General features: G+C 36.8%; 1 protein-coding gene across 9 annotated transcripts in view; it reads left to right on the forward strand.

The window, feature by feature from the left end:
* Positions 1-2,059: 2,059 nt before the first annotated feature.
* The window catches only part of lama2 (laminin subunit alpha 2), a 337,794-nt gene continuing 320,479 nt past the window's right edge, over positions 2,060-19,374 (forward strand). For all 9 annotated transcript variants that reach the window (XM_018094209.2, XM_018094212.2, XM_018094210.2 and 6 more), the window contains exon 1: positions 2,060-2,222. In XM_018094209.2, the coding sequence (XP_017949698.2) occupies positions 2,123-2,222 (100 nt within the window). In that variant the 5' untranslated portion in view covers positions 2,060-2,122. The remainder of the gene's footprint in view (positions 2,223-19,374) is intronic.

A 19,374-nucleotide genomic window follows, 5' to 3' on the forward strand; every position in this document is an offset into this window, starting at 1 on the left:
GAGATTATGCCGTGTGACTTGCGTTCAGGCTACCTGATCACTTGTCACACTGCAAAATCAAGGTAACAAGCAATATAACAGTAATAAAAGTATAAAGCAGAACTTAGAAATCAGAGTTATACAGTAAAACAAGTAAAACAGAAAATAAAGTACAATGCAGAACTGAAAAAGCAATGAAACACAAAAGCAATGAACAAATGAAATCAATAATATAAAATAAAACTGATCAAACAGTGATAAGTGTGTAAAGGCTAAAAAATAAAGGCAAAGTAAAAAATATGTATGTGTGCACACTTGCAAAAGAAGTGAGTGTGTGTACAGGTGTGTATATGTGTGTGTAAGTGTAAAAAAAGTTAAAAAAAAAAAAAAAGTGGAAACTGCAAAAAAAAAATCAGCAAAAAAAAAATTACAATAGTGTAAATGGTGTAAAGTGTATAAATGGTGCAAAAAAATGTACCTGGGGCAGATCTCAAAGGCAGGCTGGCAGATCTCTGTGCTGGAGGGTCGCAGGGGGCTGCAGGCACGTCCACGAGGCTCCAAGAGTGAGAGGGCGGCGCCAGGGGCAGGATTTAAATACCCCAAGCAGCAGGCACGTCTTGATGACGTCGCTGCGACTTGGGGTCAGTCTGGGGGCGATCGGAGGCGGCGGAGGACGTCCAGGGCCGGTGAGCTCGTTGCCTAGGGGGTTGTGGGGCTGGCAGCGCGTCTCTGCACTCGCATTGATCGGCGAGTGCAGAGAACGCGCTGACTTAGTGTAAAACGTAGCTCCTACGTGCTGGGCACTTAGCGACTTTTTTTGCCAGCACGTAGGAGCTACGGCCTTGGCAGCTAAAGGGTTAATTGAGAAGGATCTGGGGATTTTCGTATATTGAAAAGTTGTCAACGTGCAACTAAACTGGTAAAGGGGATGGAAGATTTCAACTGTGAGGTTAGACTGTCGAGGTTGGGGTTGTTTTCTCTGGAAAAAAGGCGCTTGTGAGGGGACATGATTACCCTTTACAAGTACATTAGAGGGGGTTATAGACAGAGGCCACCCCTTTAGATTAGAGGAGTGTATCTTTCATTTAAAGCAACATAGGTGGTTTTTCACAGTGCGGGCAGTGAGGTTGTGGATTGCCCTTCAAAGTGATGTTGTGATGGCAGATTCTGTTAATGCCTTTAAGAGGGGCTTGGATGAGTTCTTGAACAAGCATAGTATCGAAGGCTATTGTGATACTAAAATCTACAGTTAGTATTGATGTTGGTTTATGTATGTGAGTGTATAGATAGGTCAGTATAGGTTTGTATGTGCTGGGTTTACTTGGAAGGGTTGAACTTGATGGGCTCTGGTCTTTTTTCAAGCCAAAGTAACTATGTAACATACAAAACATGGAAAGCCACCAACTCAACTTGCTATTTTTTGGTTCCAATTACCTTTACTGTCCTAAACTAGAACATGCGTTAGTAAGTTAGAAAGATGGATCCCTAGTGTGCTCTGTAAAATACACAGCATATTGTAAAAGATATCTACATGAAAAAAGGAAAAATAAACTCGATCAAAGCAGAACGGCCAGCTGCTATAAGCTCTGAGGAATGAAATGCCGATTTAATTGCTTTAAGGTACACATCTGTGTGTATTTTTTCTTGCAGTTTTTACTATTTATAATTTGATGACCTGTAGACTGTGAATACAATTTTAAGTGAATTGACTGAATGCATGGATGTATTTTTCATTTATAATGTATATTTACTATACAGTTCTAAATTGCCATGCCGTCTTTGGCTATTGGTTACAATATGTTAAAATCAAATGGCACTTTATTTATTTTCTGTTTTGTACCTGGAATCCATATAACTTACATGAATCTTAAAAATACTGATTATGTACACTGTATGTCAGGAGTTATATCTGGCATATTATAGCTCCAGTAATCTTTGTAAATAAGACAACACAGGCCAGGTGCCTTGTTCCATAAATATGAATGTTAACAGTCTCAGTGGGAGTAAGGAAGGAGGAGTATACTTCCCAAACTGTCTCTAACTTTAGCCTGAAGTCTTTAGTTAGCTTTTCTGTGCGTCTGGCTCACAGCTGCGGTCAGTGAAGAACAGGGATGCAAGCAGAGGAGAGGCGTCTCGTAACAAAATGTTGAACATTTATCGCTTGGTTCTGGCAAAAATAACTTTTCATACAGTTTTCCTAAGTTTGATGCTTTGTGGATTTATCCAGGCTCAACAACAGAGAGGTACTGTATAGTTTATGAGCTGTGTGTCCTGAGTGGAAAGTATATATGACATTGTCAAAAAACTCCTGCTGTTGCTTTGGATTTCAAAGGCAGTATTTTTCTCTGACAGCTAAAAACAACAGCTTTGGTGAATGTATTGTAATCAGAGTGTACTTTTTTCCAAATGAATGTCTCATTTATCCATGAAGATATGTGCAAAACTTTCTGAATAGCTTATAGATGATTAATAAGCTATTGTTAAATGCCTTTCAGTTGTTCAAGATGTAATGAAATGGTATAGCTTGGGTACAATTGCATGTATTGTTTCAACTGCTGCTGTCATGAAAACCCTTTTTTCATAAAAACCTTTCATTCTTTACAAATTAAAATAATCATCATTCACATAAGGTTTTGCTTTGGTTTTGTATTATATAAATCAAGGAAAAAATATTTAACTTTTAATCATAATTCATTTGATGCATGTCATTTTCTGCTTATAGCCTTGAGAGCACTGGCACTAGAGCAGACCATTACATATGTTTTATTCTAATTGCCTTCCAATAAAAGTCTGCTAAAATTTTGCTTAAGGATATACTTAGGAGATTGCATAAAAAGATATGTATAAAAAAAAGTTGGTAACTTTCATAAGCCAGTATGTTTTTCTTATCTGAAATTTAAGCAACAGCCATAGAGAATGCACATTTTTAAATCATTCATCTTTGTCAAGCAGCCATACTAATTAGAAAGCCCCAGTCAATGTTATACATGAACTTACAGATGAACTTGTCTATAAAGAAACTGGGTGCCGTGACCATATCAGTATCAGATATCTGTATGATTTACTGACTGTTCCTTTCTCTAATGTTTATGCTATATTGGTCCATCAACTAAAGTTTTCTTGTGAGTAAAACTCAAAATCATAATTAGAGTGCCTAGAACCACAATACATCATGCTTACAGAACGGAAAACTGATGTGCCTTTACTGGGTTCTACAACTCATGAATGCTTTAAGGCAACACAGTGGTCAGTGTTACCTTGCTACCTTGCAGCATTGAGATATTTGATTATGCCCAGGGTACGATCTGTGTGCCATTCGCTCTGCGGGTTTCCTTTAGACTGGATGTACCACTGTACAGGAACAGATTTGGATCATTTGTAAAAAGAGGATTGCCAGTTAAGATTTAACTGTTAGTGATTTTCTGCCTACTGTATGAGATCTGTCGTGTCTGGAAGATTGTTAATTCAGATTTGATTGTATAGCTAATAGGAGAGTTTGTCTGACCTTGTGAATCTTGGGCAAATGTACCTTTTTCCCCATTTGCCAGAGGTCCTTTGGCCTACAGTTCTTTAAAACCTTACCATTTGTTATCAGTTCTGTTCTACCTTTTACACTCAGCTATATGTCACACAAACTTACAACTTAAAATGATATTATTTTGTGCTGATGGTGTTCTGATCTTCACTTTCTTAAATTAAAGGAAATATTAAAGAAAAGTATATGGGAAAAACAACTGGGTTTTCCAAATTACTTGTTTCCTATGTTAGAAAAATGGGCATATTTCTAATTACTATAAAAAAAGGTGTTGAAATACAGGACCACTTTGAAAGTACAGTAACACGTTTGGATTGTTTCAGTTTTAACAGGCACACGTCATTATATAAACCCTGTCAAGTCTTTTCTTTAAAGGTGCCCTTGAGCCCTGACACAGCTACAAGCAGACTTGCTTTGTGATAGACTTGGGAGATGAGGCAAAGTCACAACAGGCCACTGCATTGTTGCAGAACTTTGCCCTGCCCTAAGTACAAAGTCTCTCAGCTAGTCACTCTGCTTGAAGCTGTGTTGGGGTTTAACACAGGTTAGTAACCAGAGGGTTGGAGGGAAGACCAGGGGGCTTGTATAAAAGAAGAGATAAGAATTTATATATGCATTTTGGCCAATTCCTGTTTATAGAACTGCTATCAGTAATGATGGAGCCATACTACTAAGTTAGCAGGGCCTCCCACAGGGGGTCCCAATTATCATCCCACAGGTCACCAGGGGCCCCTGGGTAATAGGCCCTGCCAAAGAAAGAAAGCACCAAAGAAAAAAAAGCCATACCCATCACACAAACATCTCCACCCTTAGTGGAGCCCCATGCAAAATCAGTTTCAGAGTTCTCCTCTGCCATTTGGCCCCTGACTGCAGTACCCTCTGATGGTGACCCTAAGACCAGGAGCTTTTCACTATTCCTTTAATGCCATGATAAAACTTTTAATGCTAAAATTATTTGCTGTCTTATTGAATTCAATGACATTTGCCATGTCTCGACACTTGTAAACTAATGTCATAGTTGCAGGAGTTACTGGTAAAAAAAAAAAAAAAAACCTTCCAATCTCTTTGTTTGTCTGCTATAAAGAGCACCCATAACATTAAAATTGTTTCTCCACTGGAGGTGCAGGCTAACAGACCCTGCAGTCCAGATAGGGGAAACAAGTGGGAGGGAGATCCTTGTGCAGTCTGCTAAACATGTGCATAATGAGTGCCCTAGCTCGCTAAATATTTGCTAAATATTTGCAACATGAGATGTAGGACATTATAGTTGTATAGTGTATTGTACTATTTTCCCCCTATCTGATAGGGCAAAAAGGTTTTTATGTGATAGGTGCCTTTTACATGGATAGATCCTTTTGTTTAATGAGGTCACCAAATGAGCAGATCTTTTGACCAATCAGCTGTCTATCAGAGTCTAATAAGTCGGTGCGCAATGTTGAAGGTTCTCAAAGAGACAACATGAAGTAGCAACATAGGCCCGGGCTTAACAAGGCACAAATTAACAGCCACACCTGAAGTTTTGTTGCACCTGGAGCACCGGGGTCTAGGTGCGCGTCCCTGTGTAAGATGAAAGGATGTGATTCTGGGTGCGCAAGGGGGGCCAAAGAGAAGAACGGTATCGGGGCACACTGAAAATAAATCCAACCCTGCTAACTTATGTAGAATTCGGAAAAGGACAATCAATCCTATTATAATCCTTTTATCACATGGTTATTGCTAGCTAAGAATTCTTTTAACAAGATACTTTAAAGCATCTATAGAACTACCATCCTTACGGCTAAGAAGAGTTACTTCTTACATGATCCTCAGTGAAGCACACCCTTTTATTTAACATGTCATGGTCACTGTGTCAGACACCACTGTGTCTCCTTGTAGTCATATGATACAGGCTGTAATGTGCTGAAGGCCTATACCCACAACAAAGGAATTTTTATGACTATAATGTGGTGAAAGCTAAGTTTACCCAGTTATCTGTTAACCTGGAAACATTAGATATGTGTTATTCATATTATATAAGCAACCATACTTAATAAATGAAGATGACCTTCAGATTTAGAACAAGCTGACAAAAAAACAAATATATGTAATATGCAATAAATGTTAATTTATCATAGATTATTAAAATAATAAACTAATATAATTATGTTATTAGGGTCATAATGATTTGACTGTGTATTTTTTAAGCCTAATTTCCTAACATTTCTTAGGGGCTCATTTATGATTGCCCAAGCTTTGGGGCAATCATAAAAGTTGGCAAAGTTTTTCTTAGTTACAAAAGTCCATTCAGGAAAACTTATGAAGACTGCCAAGCTGTTTCTGGTACAAAACCTTGCGTGATTAGTAAACTTACATGGCGTTTCTGTTGTGATTGTATATTGAAGGATTCTATGAGCTGTAGTCCAATAATTTGGGGATCCAAGGATAAGAAAAAGGGCTCTAAATGGTAACATGAATAAGGTCTGCCATGGGGTTCTAGTCCTCATATGCATTACTAATAATATGTCCTTTTTGTATGGTATACATTTTTGCGAAATTTATGATTGTTTTGTGCCCCATATAAAAGCTTTCATGTGTGATACTGTATATAATTTCTGTTAATATATTGTGTACCACCCCAGGGCAACCACAGCCATTTAGCAGTAAAGACTTCCCACAGTAGCCCCCCATCTTCTTTTCTGCTGATTCATAACACATGCTCTGTGCTGCTGTCAGTTATCTGAGCTTAGGGACCGATTTTATACTGTATATAGAGAATATAAATCTCACAAGACAAGGCTGATTAGTAATTCATTCAGACTCTTATTCTATGGCAGCTCTGACCTTTAGCACAATTAGCAACATTGTGCTAAATATCCTTTTTTACTAGATTTTTTACAACAACCCCATAGCTTAGCTTTTCAACAGCTGCCAGAGCACACTGAGTATGGCATGATACATCGAACAAAATCTAAGATGGTGAGCTCCTGCGACAACTTGAAGGCCTAGATTATTACTATTATAGAGATGCTGAACCTGTAGATTGGCTCAGTATTTAAAATATGGCATTTCTAGCCACATTAATTTAAAGTGTTTAGTACTCCTTTAAGCATGAACAACTATTGTTAGATGAGCATAGTGGAACAAAACAGGGCAAATAGAAAGTGTTGGCTTTAAGCCTACTGCATAAAATTCACCAGAACTAAAGAGGAATGCCCAATAGATACAGGTATGGGACCTCTTATCCATAATGCTCAGGACCAGGGATTTTCCGGATAAGGATCTCCATACCTTAAGTATTATTTAAACATTAAACCCAGTGGGATTGTTTTGATTCCAAAAAGGATTAATTACATCATAGTTGGGATCACGTACGAGGTTCTGTTTTATTATTACAGAGAAAAAGGAAATCATTTTTAAAAATTAGAATTATTCACTTATAATGGAATCTATGGGAGATGGCCTTTCTGTAATTTGGAACTTTCTGGATAATGGGATTCTGGATAATGATCGGCCGTTTTTATGGTTTGAATTATTTAGCTGTTTGAGCAGAGGCTCTCTAATTTGGAATTTAAGCAGCTGTCTAGTTCAGTTTACCATAGCAGCCAGACAGTGGTTTGAATGAGAGACTTAATATGATTATGAGATGGATAAGTAATAAAGTACTAAACAATGACATTTTAGGACAAAACAATATATTATTTTTTGGCTGTGAGGGTCAGCATTTGTACCCATTTGAAAAGTTAAACGACAATATGCAAAAAACGACCAAATAAAAATGGAATACCAATGCAAATTGTCTCAGAATACTACTATCTATCAGGCTAGATGTTAATTCAAAGGGGAATTAACCATTTAATCACTCCTGAAATTTGTTTTGCATTTTTATTGGAAAATGTCTAACTATCAAGATGCATATTGCAAACTGCAGAGAAATAAATGCAGCCATTTGGTATGCTCTTCTGAATTACATTAATGTAACTCTATCAATCTACCTGTAGAAAACATTCAAAAGCATGATCACCATGTTTAACTATTAAAATTGCTCCTGGATCCTTTTTTTTTTATCCTTGAGGATTTTATGCATCTCCTATAATTCACTGCATCCATTATCCATTATGATAGCACGAATTAAACTCTATGTAGTATACTCAACAATATGTAATTGATCTGCCACATTTAAACGCAGAAGAAGATTTCTGTTAATGTTTAAATGACCGTCTAAAATTGTTTTCTCCAAAGGAGGAAAGTTTGTGAAACTGTTGAATCCTGGACTTTGATTGGCAACAAAATTTTATGAAGTTACCATTTGCAAACATTTATGCACGCCATAAAAATAAAATATTTTATTTGCCTTCTGACAAGAAAAGAGCCTTACTTGAAAATCAGTACTTTAGTACTTATATAAAACCTTATTTAAAGACTCACAAATGTCCATAATTATGTTGCTCAAGCTTTAAATATATGTGAATGATACCTTACTGCTGTGAATGTGAAAGGGCAGTAAAAAAGTACCATAACTAAGCTGCCTTAGAGCCTGTGGAAGATGGTCGTTCAGGAAGATATAGCTGGATAATAATTTACAATTTATTAGCTGACAGCATGGAATAGGGGTCCTAATGACCAACAGGTGGGAATATTGTGCTACAGCACCTGTTCATTGCCTGAACCAGGGTCAGTATACCTTAACCCATTACACAGCTGCCTACTTTGATAAATGAGAGTAAACAGAAAGGCAGGGTCTTTTACCATCTGTTGCAGTGTCTTTAGGCTATCAGCTGAATACAGTACAATTTAAACATTTACTCAGCATTTAAAATGTATAAATTGCTAAATGAAAATGGTAATTTTAAACATTATCTTTACAGGATTGTATTTCAACTTTATACTACTTTGTAGTTAAAAGCACAGGCCTACATGATAGAAGAGGGCAGAGTGGCTAACTTGCCATTTCAATTACAAATGCTTTAAAGCATTTTTAGTATAGGTTGCATAGGTCTTGACACATACCTTCGTAAAGCATACATCAGTAAAAATAAAGTCCTAGAGAAGTTTTGTTTTCCCAAAGAAACATCAATAGTTTGAAGGCAGAAAGAGTGAGAAAAAGTGTTTGGAGGAGAAAAGGGAGAGCATGGGGGGTAATATGGCAATCTAGACAAAATGGAGTGCTCAGTCTAGCCAAGGTCCTGTTGGTTCAACCAGGGTTGCCACATGGCATCAACATTTTCCAGACAGCCTTGAGCCAGGTACACCATTTTTCCAGCAGGATGGCATTTTTGGCATAGAAGAATAGTTATAGGTAGCACAACTTTGCGTATTTAGCATCCTGGTTATGCCCGTAATAACTTTGTGGCAAAACGTTAATACTAATTTAAACATCAGCTCTTAAGATTTTAATCTTAAGAGTTGATGTTCAAATTAATATTAACTTTAGAATAATAACTACCCCCTATGTTTGGGTCAGGATTATTAAAGCACTGTATGAAGTCAAAGATATGTAGTAAAGCAATTTTGCAAGTTTAACTTCATCTTTCTAAATTAGACTATATAATTGCCTGTAAAATGGAGTTACATAGTCCCAAAGTGTACATCTCTAAAAGTGTACAAAACAAATTAAAGCTGCCTTACGCAGGTTCAACACAACTTGCTTCCTTTCACCCATGTTCGGCGCTTACATACGTCAGTGTTAGTACAGACACATACTGGAGAAAGGTCCTACTTTTGCTTTCTCGGCAAAAGAATGGCTAATCATACATTATATTCTAAATTCATATGCAGGCAGAATTTTAAGGGGAAGAATTACTGCACAGCTGCAATTACAGATTCAAACAAAGTATATAAAAGATGAAAAACCCAAAGTTTCCTGTAAGGCAATGAAAGAATTTGAAACACATTTTATGTAGACTTGGCTTGCTGGCTCTCCTAAGAGAACTTCTTTACACAAGATTTACACTTGAGCATAAAAATGCAGATCCTGCAGCATATATTGCCTTTCTGTAGTAGGTTAAAAAATGTTTTGGACTGAGGGTTTTATCATGAATATTTAATACATGAAAATTCGCAACACAGATTTTGTGTCACCTAGAAGAATAAAAATATGTTTGTCACATACAATACTCAATATATTCACATTAGTATTCATAAACTACTTGCCACTGGCAACCCACCCCAGCCCTAGATTAAAAACACAATATACAGTAGGTTTTGGCACAAAGTGGTTTGAATGGTTTTCTTATATAAAACTTTTCTATTTGTATAACATGTTATTTATTAACTTGATGTATTCTGTTGAATCCTTCCCATAAACCAGCATGAAAGCAATATAGTATTCTCCACATGTGCTTTTCATCTTTAGAAACAGGCAGTATGAGGTGAATGCAGCAGTGTTTCCACAATATTACCTGTTCTAAATTCAAAGAGAATTCTGTGGTGACTCCAGTTAATTTTATAGTTATGTGACATTTCCATAGAGTACATTTTATAATACACATTCCCACAGATTATATTTATTACGATTTAAATTAACAAATCAGGGTCCAGTTGTATTTAAAGAAGAAGGAAAGGCTAAGTCACTTGGGGGTGCCAAAATGTTAGGCACCCCCAAGTGACTTAGATCGCTTACCTTTTACCCGGGCTGGTGCCCCTGTATGGAGAAAACAGCACCTGCCCGGGGTAGCTGCCAGCGCTTCCTCCTTCCTCTCTCGCTGCGCGCGCATGCGCAGTAGAGTGAAAAGCCGAACTTTAACAGAGAAGTCGGCTTTTTCACTCTACTGCGCATGCGCGGACTGGGAGTCTAGGGGAAAGGAAGGAGGAAGTGCTTCGCCCCAGGTGCCCCGGGCTGGTGCGGTTTTCTCCTAATAGGGGCACCAGCCCGGGGTACGAGGTAAGCGATTCAAATCACTTGGGGGTGCTTAACATTTTAGCACCCCCAAGTGACTTAGCCTTTCCTTCCCCTTTAAGGCTGTGGAACTCCTATTGCGTTTATTTATGAATCAACATATTGAGCTAAAATAAAAAATACATTGGCACAAGGTGTAATCTGTCATTATTTACCCACAATGCAACAAAATTCCCCAAAATTTCAGTGCAATTTGAGTGGGCATAAAATACTTGCACCACAGTTTCAGCACATTTTACAAATGCTTATACAATTTAGCACCTACAATAAATCACATGAAAATTGCATCTTCGTTGCATCGCAGCTATGCTAATGATTTCAGAAACAGCTTTAGGCCCTAAAATACAAGTGTTTATTTATGCTTCTGGTGGGGTAGCTTTTTTCTGATTTCCACCTCACTCCTTCAACACTTTGGGGGTGATTTATCAATGCTCAAGTTTTTTTTCATAATTTGAGTTTTTTTGCTAAAAAACTTGCATGTCTGGAATTTTTTAAGTGCAAAAAAATAAAAAACTTGAATGTAAAAACTAGCCCTCGAAAATGAGTGAGTTTCCGTAGAAGCCAGTTGTCCTAGGCAAAGTGAAGCCATATTTTTTCGAGTTTAAATCAAGGTAATTCAGTTTTTTATTTGAACAAGTTTTCCTTATTAAAAAATCTAGCATTTGATATGCAAATGTATTCAATTTAGAATAACAAACGCAAATTCAAAAACTCAAATTCATGTTCTTCAGCACAGGCCCCATTGAAAAGAATAGGCTCTGTTATCTTGTCTGTCTTAGCTGTCATGTGAGGGAGCACCCATGACAATGCTTTTGCAGGCTGTCCAGATTACTGGGAGTTGTAGTCCAGCATCAGCTGCCAACCCTTTGGTATTTATATGTGTGCATATTCATATAGTTGCACAAAAGCAACTTTTTTGCTAGTACTGTTTGTCCTGTCTTTATCTTTGTCTTTATCTTTGTCATGCCTTTCTGCTACAGATAAGTGACTGTGTTAGAAAGGGTTAGAGTGAATGCACATTTTGCATGGCTCATTTTCCAATTATCCACCCATCTGCTGCAATCCATCCTAATTTTATCATTGCAATTATATGTCACATAACATAAATAAGTGCTGCCCATTTTACTCCCACTGTGTATGAGACTGAATCCTCTTAGGGGTGCCGGAGATGAACTTGCAAAAACTTCAAGTTTTCTTTTTTCTTTAATAATTCCTCTCAATCTATCATGCAATGGCATTAACATTAATATACTATATGCTGTTCTAAAATGAATGCAGTTGCACTCCCCTTATTTTCTTTATTCAGATATCCAAATATTCGGTAGTTTATTATTACATATATGCAACTGGTTTATGCTTTGAATGACTTGTGCTTACCAGATTGTGTGTCTGTTTGTAAATATATAGTGAATAATGTACCCCCTATTTAAAAATATAAGGATATTATAAGTCACCTCAAAGTTCCATGATCATATAAATGCAAAAGGTCAAAGCCCTAGTGCTTTATTCAGGTCATGAAACTCTGGGGTGACATCTAAGTACCGCCACTAAGAACCGATTATAATTGATGACATCACTAAGCGCTGTTTATAAGGATATGGCTTACAAGGTTTGTGTGGCTTTTGTGTATTATACACTTATATTAGTGCATACTATTAAAATGTGCAAAAGGACTTGCGAGAGTGTGATGTTTAACGCATATCATATAGTTTGACAATTCTTGTTAAACATTGCACCATGCAGCTGCTCATAGTAACCAGTTGCATTTAAGCCCTATATTAGTATATGATCCCATAAGCCATACTGAATCTCACAACTGAGGCAAATTAATAATTATGGTGGAACTAGACAAGTGAGCTGTTAATAACCCAATGCACATGATCTTAATTTTAGGCCAACTACTCCAGGTATTAATAACAAGCTTTAAAATTGTCATTTTGAGTGATCTGGAAGTTACTACACTTAAGGGCATATTTATTATGCTGTGTAAAAAACGGCGAGAAAATTCGCCACACATCGCCAGGCTCTGCTGTGTAAAAATGGCGTAAAAACGGCGTAAAATCGGCTTAATTGTTTTACGCATTCTTTCTTCCACCGGAACTTATGGAAAATAATGGTGTAATATCCGGCGTAATATCCGGCGTTCAGATGGCGATCTTTTCCATGTATTTTACACAGCTTAATAAATATGCCCCTAAATCCTTAATTCCTGAATCAATATCTCTGGAAGTTATTATTTTGTACTTGAATTCATGAATCAATGAATCAATACAGTAGCTCTTTTTTTTGGTTGCCTTTTGACAACCAGGCAACTTCTCTGACTATAGGATTTCATCCTTAAGTAATGAGAAGCACTATAGGAAAAATTAGGAAAATTATTTATTTTCTTTCACGTTAAGATGTTGCTCATTTGTTTTTTAACTGCTCAACCTCGGTGGCATATGGCAGTGAAAGACATGTCATCCAAATGCCATTAATTGTGAGATTTAGGTTTTTTTCCAAAAAATCCAGTCTCCACGCTTACAACTTTAGCGTTAGAGTATGTCCAGAGGGGGGTGCATCGCCTGTGCATTAGTGCTTTCTGCATTAGAAAAGCCAAATTTTTGTTTTAAAAAAGAAAATTTGGCTCTTCAAGTTAACAGAGATACCCCTAGTAACTGGCCGCTCATTGTCGCCTAAGACAAAGTTTTCACCTCGCCATGACTTGACTTTTTACAAATGTTTTATCTTTTATTGCATAACCCTGTCCTAAAATATCACAAAATCTTAAGGTTTCACAAAACATATTTTTAGAATGCAGGCCTAGATTCACAAAATAGTGTTAAATGTTACTGCTTTTTTAGCACTGACGTTTGTGAGTTGCTTCTTCCAAAAGTCTGTTCATTTGGCTTAACAACTTGGTCATACATGGTGTTATATAGAAAAAAATAAGTCATAACAGGATTCTGGGAAGAAATTCCTTAAGGCTCCTAGAAAAGTCCCATTTACATGGGCTTGTCCCTTACATGGGTTTATCCTATAGGCTAAAGCTCACCCACTGGGTTTAAAGCAGAAGCCAGAATAATAGCTGATCAGATTCCCAACTACAGACCGGTTTCGCCCTTCTTGGGGCTCATCAGTGTAGTGCAGGGTTTTCTGATCAGCTTAGGTAGAGCCAGGAGTGGGGATACACGAACAAACTAAAAGGATTGAGGAGACCGCCTCATAGAAAAAAATACAATTTATATAAAAGGCATTAAGCAACAAACTGGGTACAAGTGGGCCTCTGGTTCAAATTATATTGCTTTGGGTGACAATACTACTTGGCTCTAGTGATGAGCAAAATTTTTCACCACTGGCGGATTTTTTCAAGAAACATGCATAAAAATTTGCCACCCAAAAAATTTGTCTTGTGCGTCGAAAAATTACGCATGCAAAAATGTTGATATATTTTCTAGTTTGTCTGTCTGGATTCCAACTTTTTTATACAAGTTATTTTACAAAAGGGGGTACCCATTTCTACCCATAAATGATGCTACTGAATTTTTTATGATAAGAGATTCAAAGCCCTCCTGTCTCTGCAAACGTTGTGTGTTGCTTACATGCTTACTGTATCATTTCTGCCATGAGATTGGTCCCTCGGGTAGTATTTTACTGGGGGCGGCAAATCTGCCCCTGGTAACTATAAAAGCCAATATTTATACAGGTATAGGACCCATTATCCAGAATATATATATATATAGTTTGACACAATAAATTTTTTTTTATTTTTTCACTAAGACCTGTGAGTGCGGCATCTATTTATATTTATATATATATATATATATATATTTTTTTTTTTTTTAATGAAATTTGTCTCTTTAAGTGTATTTCTCTTTCTACACTAATGATCTCTTCCTTGTAAGTGCTAGGTTGGGGGGGGGGGGGGCAGCATAGGTTTCTTTGCTAAAGTGGCAATAGGCCCAGAAGAGCCTCCAGTTGTAGGCTGTTATATAGTTAGTGCAAAAAATATTATAGACAAATAGCCACAAAGTAATGATAGCAACGTGTTTCCTTATTTTCAAAGTGCACTTAGGTGCTGATGTATTACATTGCTACAGCCCTTATTGAACTACCGAGTAAGTTTAGTTGATGCACCGTGTTAGTGCCATCAATTCACTAGCAGCAAAGAAGAGCTTTATGAGTGATACTGCAGCTACTTGTTATTTCTCTTCATTTGAAGTACCCTACATTTGACTCCACCATACTTCACTAATGTGTTTTGAGCATGCATAAAAGTGTTTTAAGCCATACTGAATAAGTGTGGATAAAACAATAACTGCACCCTACTCTGTATTTTATTTCATAGTGCAAATAAAAACAGCTGCATGTTTGATTTCCTCTGTTCTGTAAACAAGAAATGGGATAACATTTAAAGATTTGGACTTTTTGTTATTGAGGTTTTATGACATTGTAAATTCCAAATAGTTAAACAAAGGGGCTGAAGCTTTTTACAAATGTTGTATTTAATGATACAGCAGAAGCTTTTAAACATTCCTCCTGCAATTTCCCTCTATTTTGTTTTTATAGATAATATGTATTCTCGTTTGCTGCAACAGTTACACTGCTGCTACACCCACATTGTGCCAGCAGCCAAGTGAAGAAATGCTTCACTTTCAATGTGGTTCGATGATAGTAGAGGAATTTACAGTTTTAGCAGTCATAGTCGAAAGATGAACTCATTCATAACTGAGTTATTCAGTCCTCAGCAAGAATGCGACAGGCACATTCCAATCCCCCATAATCTGCATATTCCCTGTTTATCATGTTTCATGATTGCCACTTTGGAAATACACAAGTAACTACTTGTGAAACTAACCACATTTTTACAAATATTTATGCCACTTTTCAGTGTTATAATATTGTCCATCAACCAAACCCAGTTTCAGAGAAAAGTAAGAAAAAGGAATGTTGCAAATAAAGTTGGCCATTCATGGCTGATAAAAGCTGCCAACTCGGCCCCTCCAAATTAAGTTGACACAGGACTGTGTGTGGGCCTTCAGGCACGCAGTGGATTCCACAAGGGTCACATAGGTATAAAGTAAAAAATAGAAAGTGCCTAAATGCCCACACTTTTGTTGTTTTGTGTTTGCCGCTCGCTATGCTGATGGTCTGGGACTGGTGCACTTGGACTACCTTTTCTACTGGGTGAGTGTTTTTATGTTTTGGTCTTTTGTGTCCTCTTTTCTTTCTATTGGAACTACCTGCCCAACTAATATTTATTAGGCTTGTTTGAAAATCTTGTTGGGTGAGGACTGCAGAATAATCTGATCTTTAGCCCTGAGGAAAGCACAGCTTGTCTGGTGACGTATAACAATATGTACTGCAAGTTAACAATGTGCCATTAATAATTACATTGGATAAACAGAGGAAGAATAAATAAAGAAGGCAGGAATCCAACAAAATTCCGGTGTTATGTACATTATAGATCACCTGTGTACTTTGTAATTTTATATGTGCCTTTATTTGTTAATGGCGGTAATAATACCATTATGCACCCTCTATTAATTTCTTAATGTTTGAGCTTGTAGATAGTTATACAATTATGTAAATACGATGACTGTAATTGTGTCTCTACAATAAAATCAACAGGAACTCTGTTATGGTTTTATATTTATACATATTTACCCACTTTCTATTTCCCAGCACAGATTCTCTTTCCATGATAATGGCGTGACCTTTCAACAACTTGATTATACAAACATATTGAAATCATTAGCCGCATATACATTTCTGCAATAAAGGAAATGGTAATTGAAGTTTGCAAAAACTGTTTATGAAAGTTTGCTACATTGAAAGGATGTGTATGGATTTTCTCATATCCATGGGATTTAGGTCCTGCCTCATATTCCTTAGCATATCTATATCTAATGTTAATACTTATTTAATGAAAATAGGAAAGTTCCTTAGAAAGAATAGTGGAGAAAAGGAAGAATTCAAATTAGTATGGAACAAACTGCCAAAATAAACATTTATTTATCTCCAATTTAAGTAGTCAAATTATATCAAATCAAATCTTTATATATAATCTTCAGTTTGGTCAGTTTCTTGGGTAGAAAACTGTAAATGCTATCCATGTAACACTTAAGAGCCACGAATATATCCTTATAAACAGTTCTGACAGTGATGTCATGTGTGTCACAAGAGTCTAAAAGGATTTAATTTACCTCTGCATTGCTGCCTTTGGACAGCTTGCCATCATGGATGGAACTATGAATTCTGAATTGTGCCTGCATATTTGCAGGAAAATGCTAAGGAGAGCTGACATTAAGAAGCTCAAGAGAAAGTAGTTCATGCAACAAGACAATGATCCTAAACACACAAGTTGATCTACCAAAGAACAGTTAAAGTAGAGGAAAATTAATCTTTTTAGCAACTACTATTGCAACATACAAGCATGTAGCTTTGGATCATTTTTCTCATTAAACAAAGGAATAAGCATTATGTTTGTTGTTTCCTTTGTTTAATTGGGTCTCATTATCTAGATTTAGGACCTGTGTGAATAACAGCTCACCTTATAGGTCATATTTACACAAATATATTAAATTCAAAAGAATCCATAAAATTTTGCTCATATGTAAGTGCTGGGCAGTTAAGGTTCTAAGGGGGAATGTAATAAAAGTCAGTAAGGAAAAAATATTCACAATGCACAGTTTATGCCTTTGCACAAACAAATTTTTATTTGCACAAATTTAATATAGCTTATGCAAACCTGGAAACTGTTTAGTGATTTCCAACAGTGGACAATTGTGAATCTTATAGTTTACACCAGTGTGAAGTATATGTAAAAAAAATTCTTACTAGAAGAGTTCTGTTTACACCAAAACGCCACCTTAAGTATGTCTTTGTGCATGTGTAATTAAAATTGAAATTGCTGTCTAACAAAGAATATTACATTGTGAAATGCAAATTTGTATACTTATTTGTGCAAATTTGTTTTTCCATTTATGACTTATTACATTTCCCCCTTAATGATTTAAGTTGTAATTATGTCTAATATAGGTGTTTGAAATCTTTGATATATTTAATAAGTGTGGGCTTTTTTTTACCCTTGTTTCTTTAATAGCAGATTATAGTTGTAGTTCCTCGGTTGCACCTTGTAGCTCATGGTAGCAGTTGTTGAAATCCGCAGTCTGGGACACATCATCTATTATCTTTGTGGACTAAAAATCTTATGTCTATTTCCTCAGTTTTATGCATGCTTAAAATTAAGAACTACCATAATTACAGAATACTTTATATTGTACGTTTTAGTAATTTGTAATTCAACAACACAATTCAACAGCCAATGGAATAGAGACTTTGAAATGAGAATGCACTAAAATCCAATTTTACATTATGTGCTTCTAGAGAGAAACACATGTTTGCAGCAGATGGATAAATCTGCAGTCTCCCCATCAATGAGAAGCACAACCATATCTCGGCTTATGTGCACTATATAAAGTATAGTTAAAAAAAAGTTTTAACTGGAGCATTGTATCATTAATCTTTATACACATCAAGTGAGCTGCAATTCAAAATTATCAGTCAGTATGAATCCGATTTACTTGTTAAAGATTTATTGCAGGCTGAGCATAAATTAATTTTAACTGATATAAAAACAATGTAACCTAAAAAAATATAAATTGCTGTGACAAATTGAGACAGATGCCAAGAAAGACACAGGTGGGAGTTATGTAACTGGGGCTCATTTATGGACACTGAGCACCTTTACCGTAACCTACAGCAACCTGTCATTGATTTGTTTTTTTCAGTCAGCTGTAGGTAAAACAAAAATTTGATTCATTAATAGTGATGAGCAAATTTTTTCGGCAGGTATGGATTTGCAGTGAATTTCCGCATTTCGCCATTGTGAAACTTCTGTGAAAATTCGCTGCGGAAAAATTTGTTGTGCTGAATTATTTTTTGTCGTGCAGCAAATTGGGTGTGGCCGCGTGGGCGTGGGCCTGTCAAAAAATGAACGTGGTCACATAAAAAAATGCGGGCAACAAGAAAATAGTTGCGGCGACAAAGTCCAATGTGAGAATAGACACTTGAGCATTAAGAGAAGTTCAGCTTTGAGAAAATGAGTCCAAGTAGTATACTAAACTTTCTATTTTTGATAAAGCATAATATGATACAGGTATGGGATCCCTTATCCGGAAACCCATTATCCAGAAAGTTTTGAATTACGGAGAGACCGTTGCGAAAAACCCCAGGTCCCGAGCATTCTGGATAACAGGTCCCATACCTGTAATAAGATCATGTTTCGGTGAGCAAAGAATAAGTCCCAAATAATTAATTAAGACAATACATATTAGTACTCACCACTCAAAAATGCATTCTTCACTGCTAATAGCAAACAAAACTCATCATTTTTATATTCACTTGAATTGACCCTTACGGTAGACAGATTAGCTGCTATGGAAAATGTAATATTCTGAAGCTAAGCCACTATGCTCAGCTAGTCAGAGGAAACTCACACAGACATTATATAATTAATTAACTTTGGATCAGAGGTGAAAAAACATTACTTGGGCCTTTTAGTGCTGTATTGCTATTCAGAGACATAAAATGCTCTATGGCCAGAATGTTGTAAAACAGACCTGGAATGTCAAATGTTATTTGACAATGCAATATTTAAAAAAAATAGTTTAAAGGAAAAATAAAGTCAAAGTCACTTGGGGGTGCCAAAATGTTAGGCACCCCCAAGTGACTTTGACCGCCTACCTTTTACCCCGGGCTGGTGCCCCTGTGAGGAAGGAACAGCACCAGCCCGGGGTAGCTGCCGGCGCTTCCTTTTCCTGATTCGCTGCGCGCGCATGCGCAGTAGAGTGAAAAGCCGAACTTAAATGTTAAAGTCGGCTTTTCACTCTACTGCGCATGCGCCCACCGCTGGCACTCAGGAAAAGGAAGCCAGGAAGACGGAAGCGCTGCGCTCCAGGTGCCCCGGGCTGGTGCTGTTTTCTCCTAACAGGGGCACCAGCCC

The sequence above is a fragment of the Xenopus tropicalis genome, chromosome 5, assembly GCF_000004195.4.
Source record: "Xenopus tropicalis strain Nigerian chromosome 5, UCB_Xtro_10.0, whole genome shotgun sequence".
NCBI classification, from domain to species: domain Eukaryota; kingdom Metazoa; phylum Chordata; class Amphibia; order Anura; family Pipidae; genus Xenopus; species Xenopus tropicalis.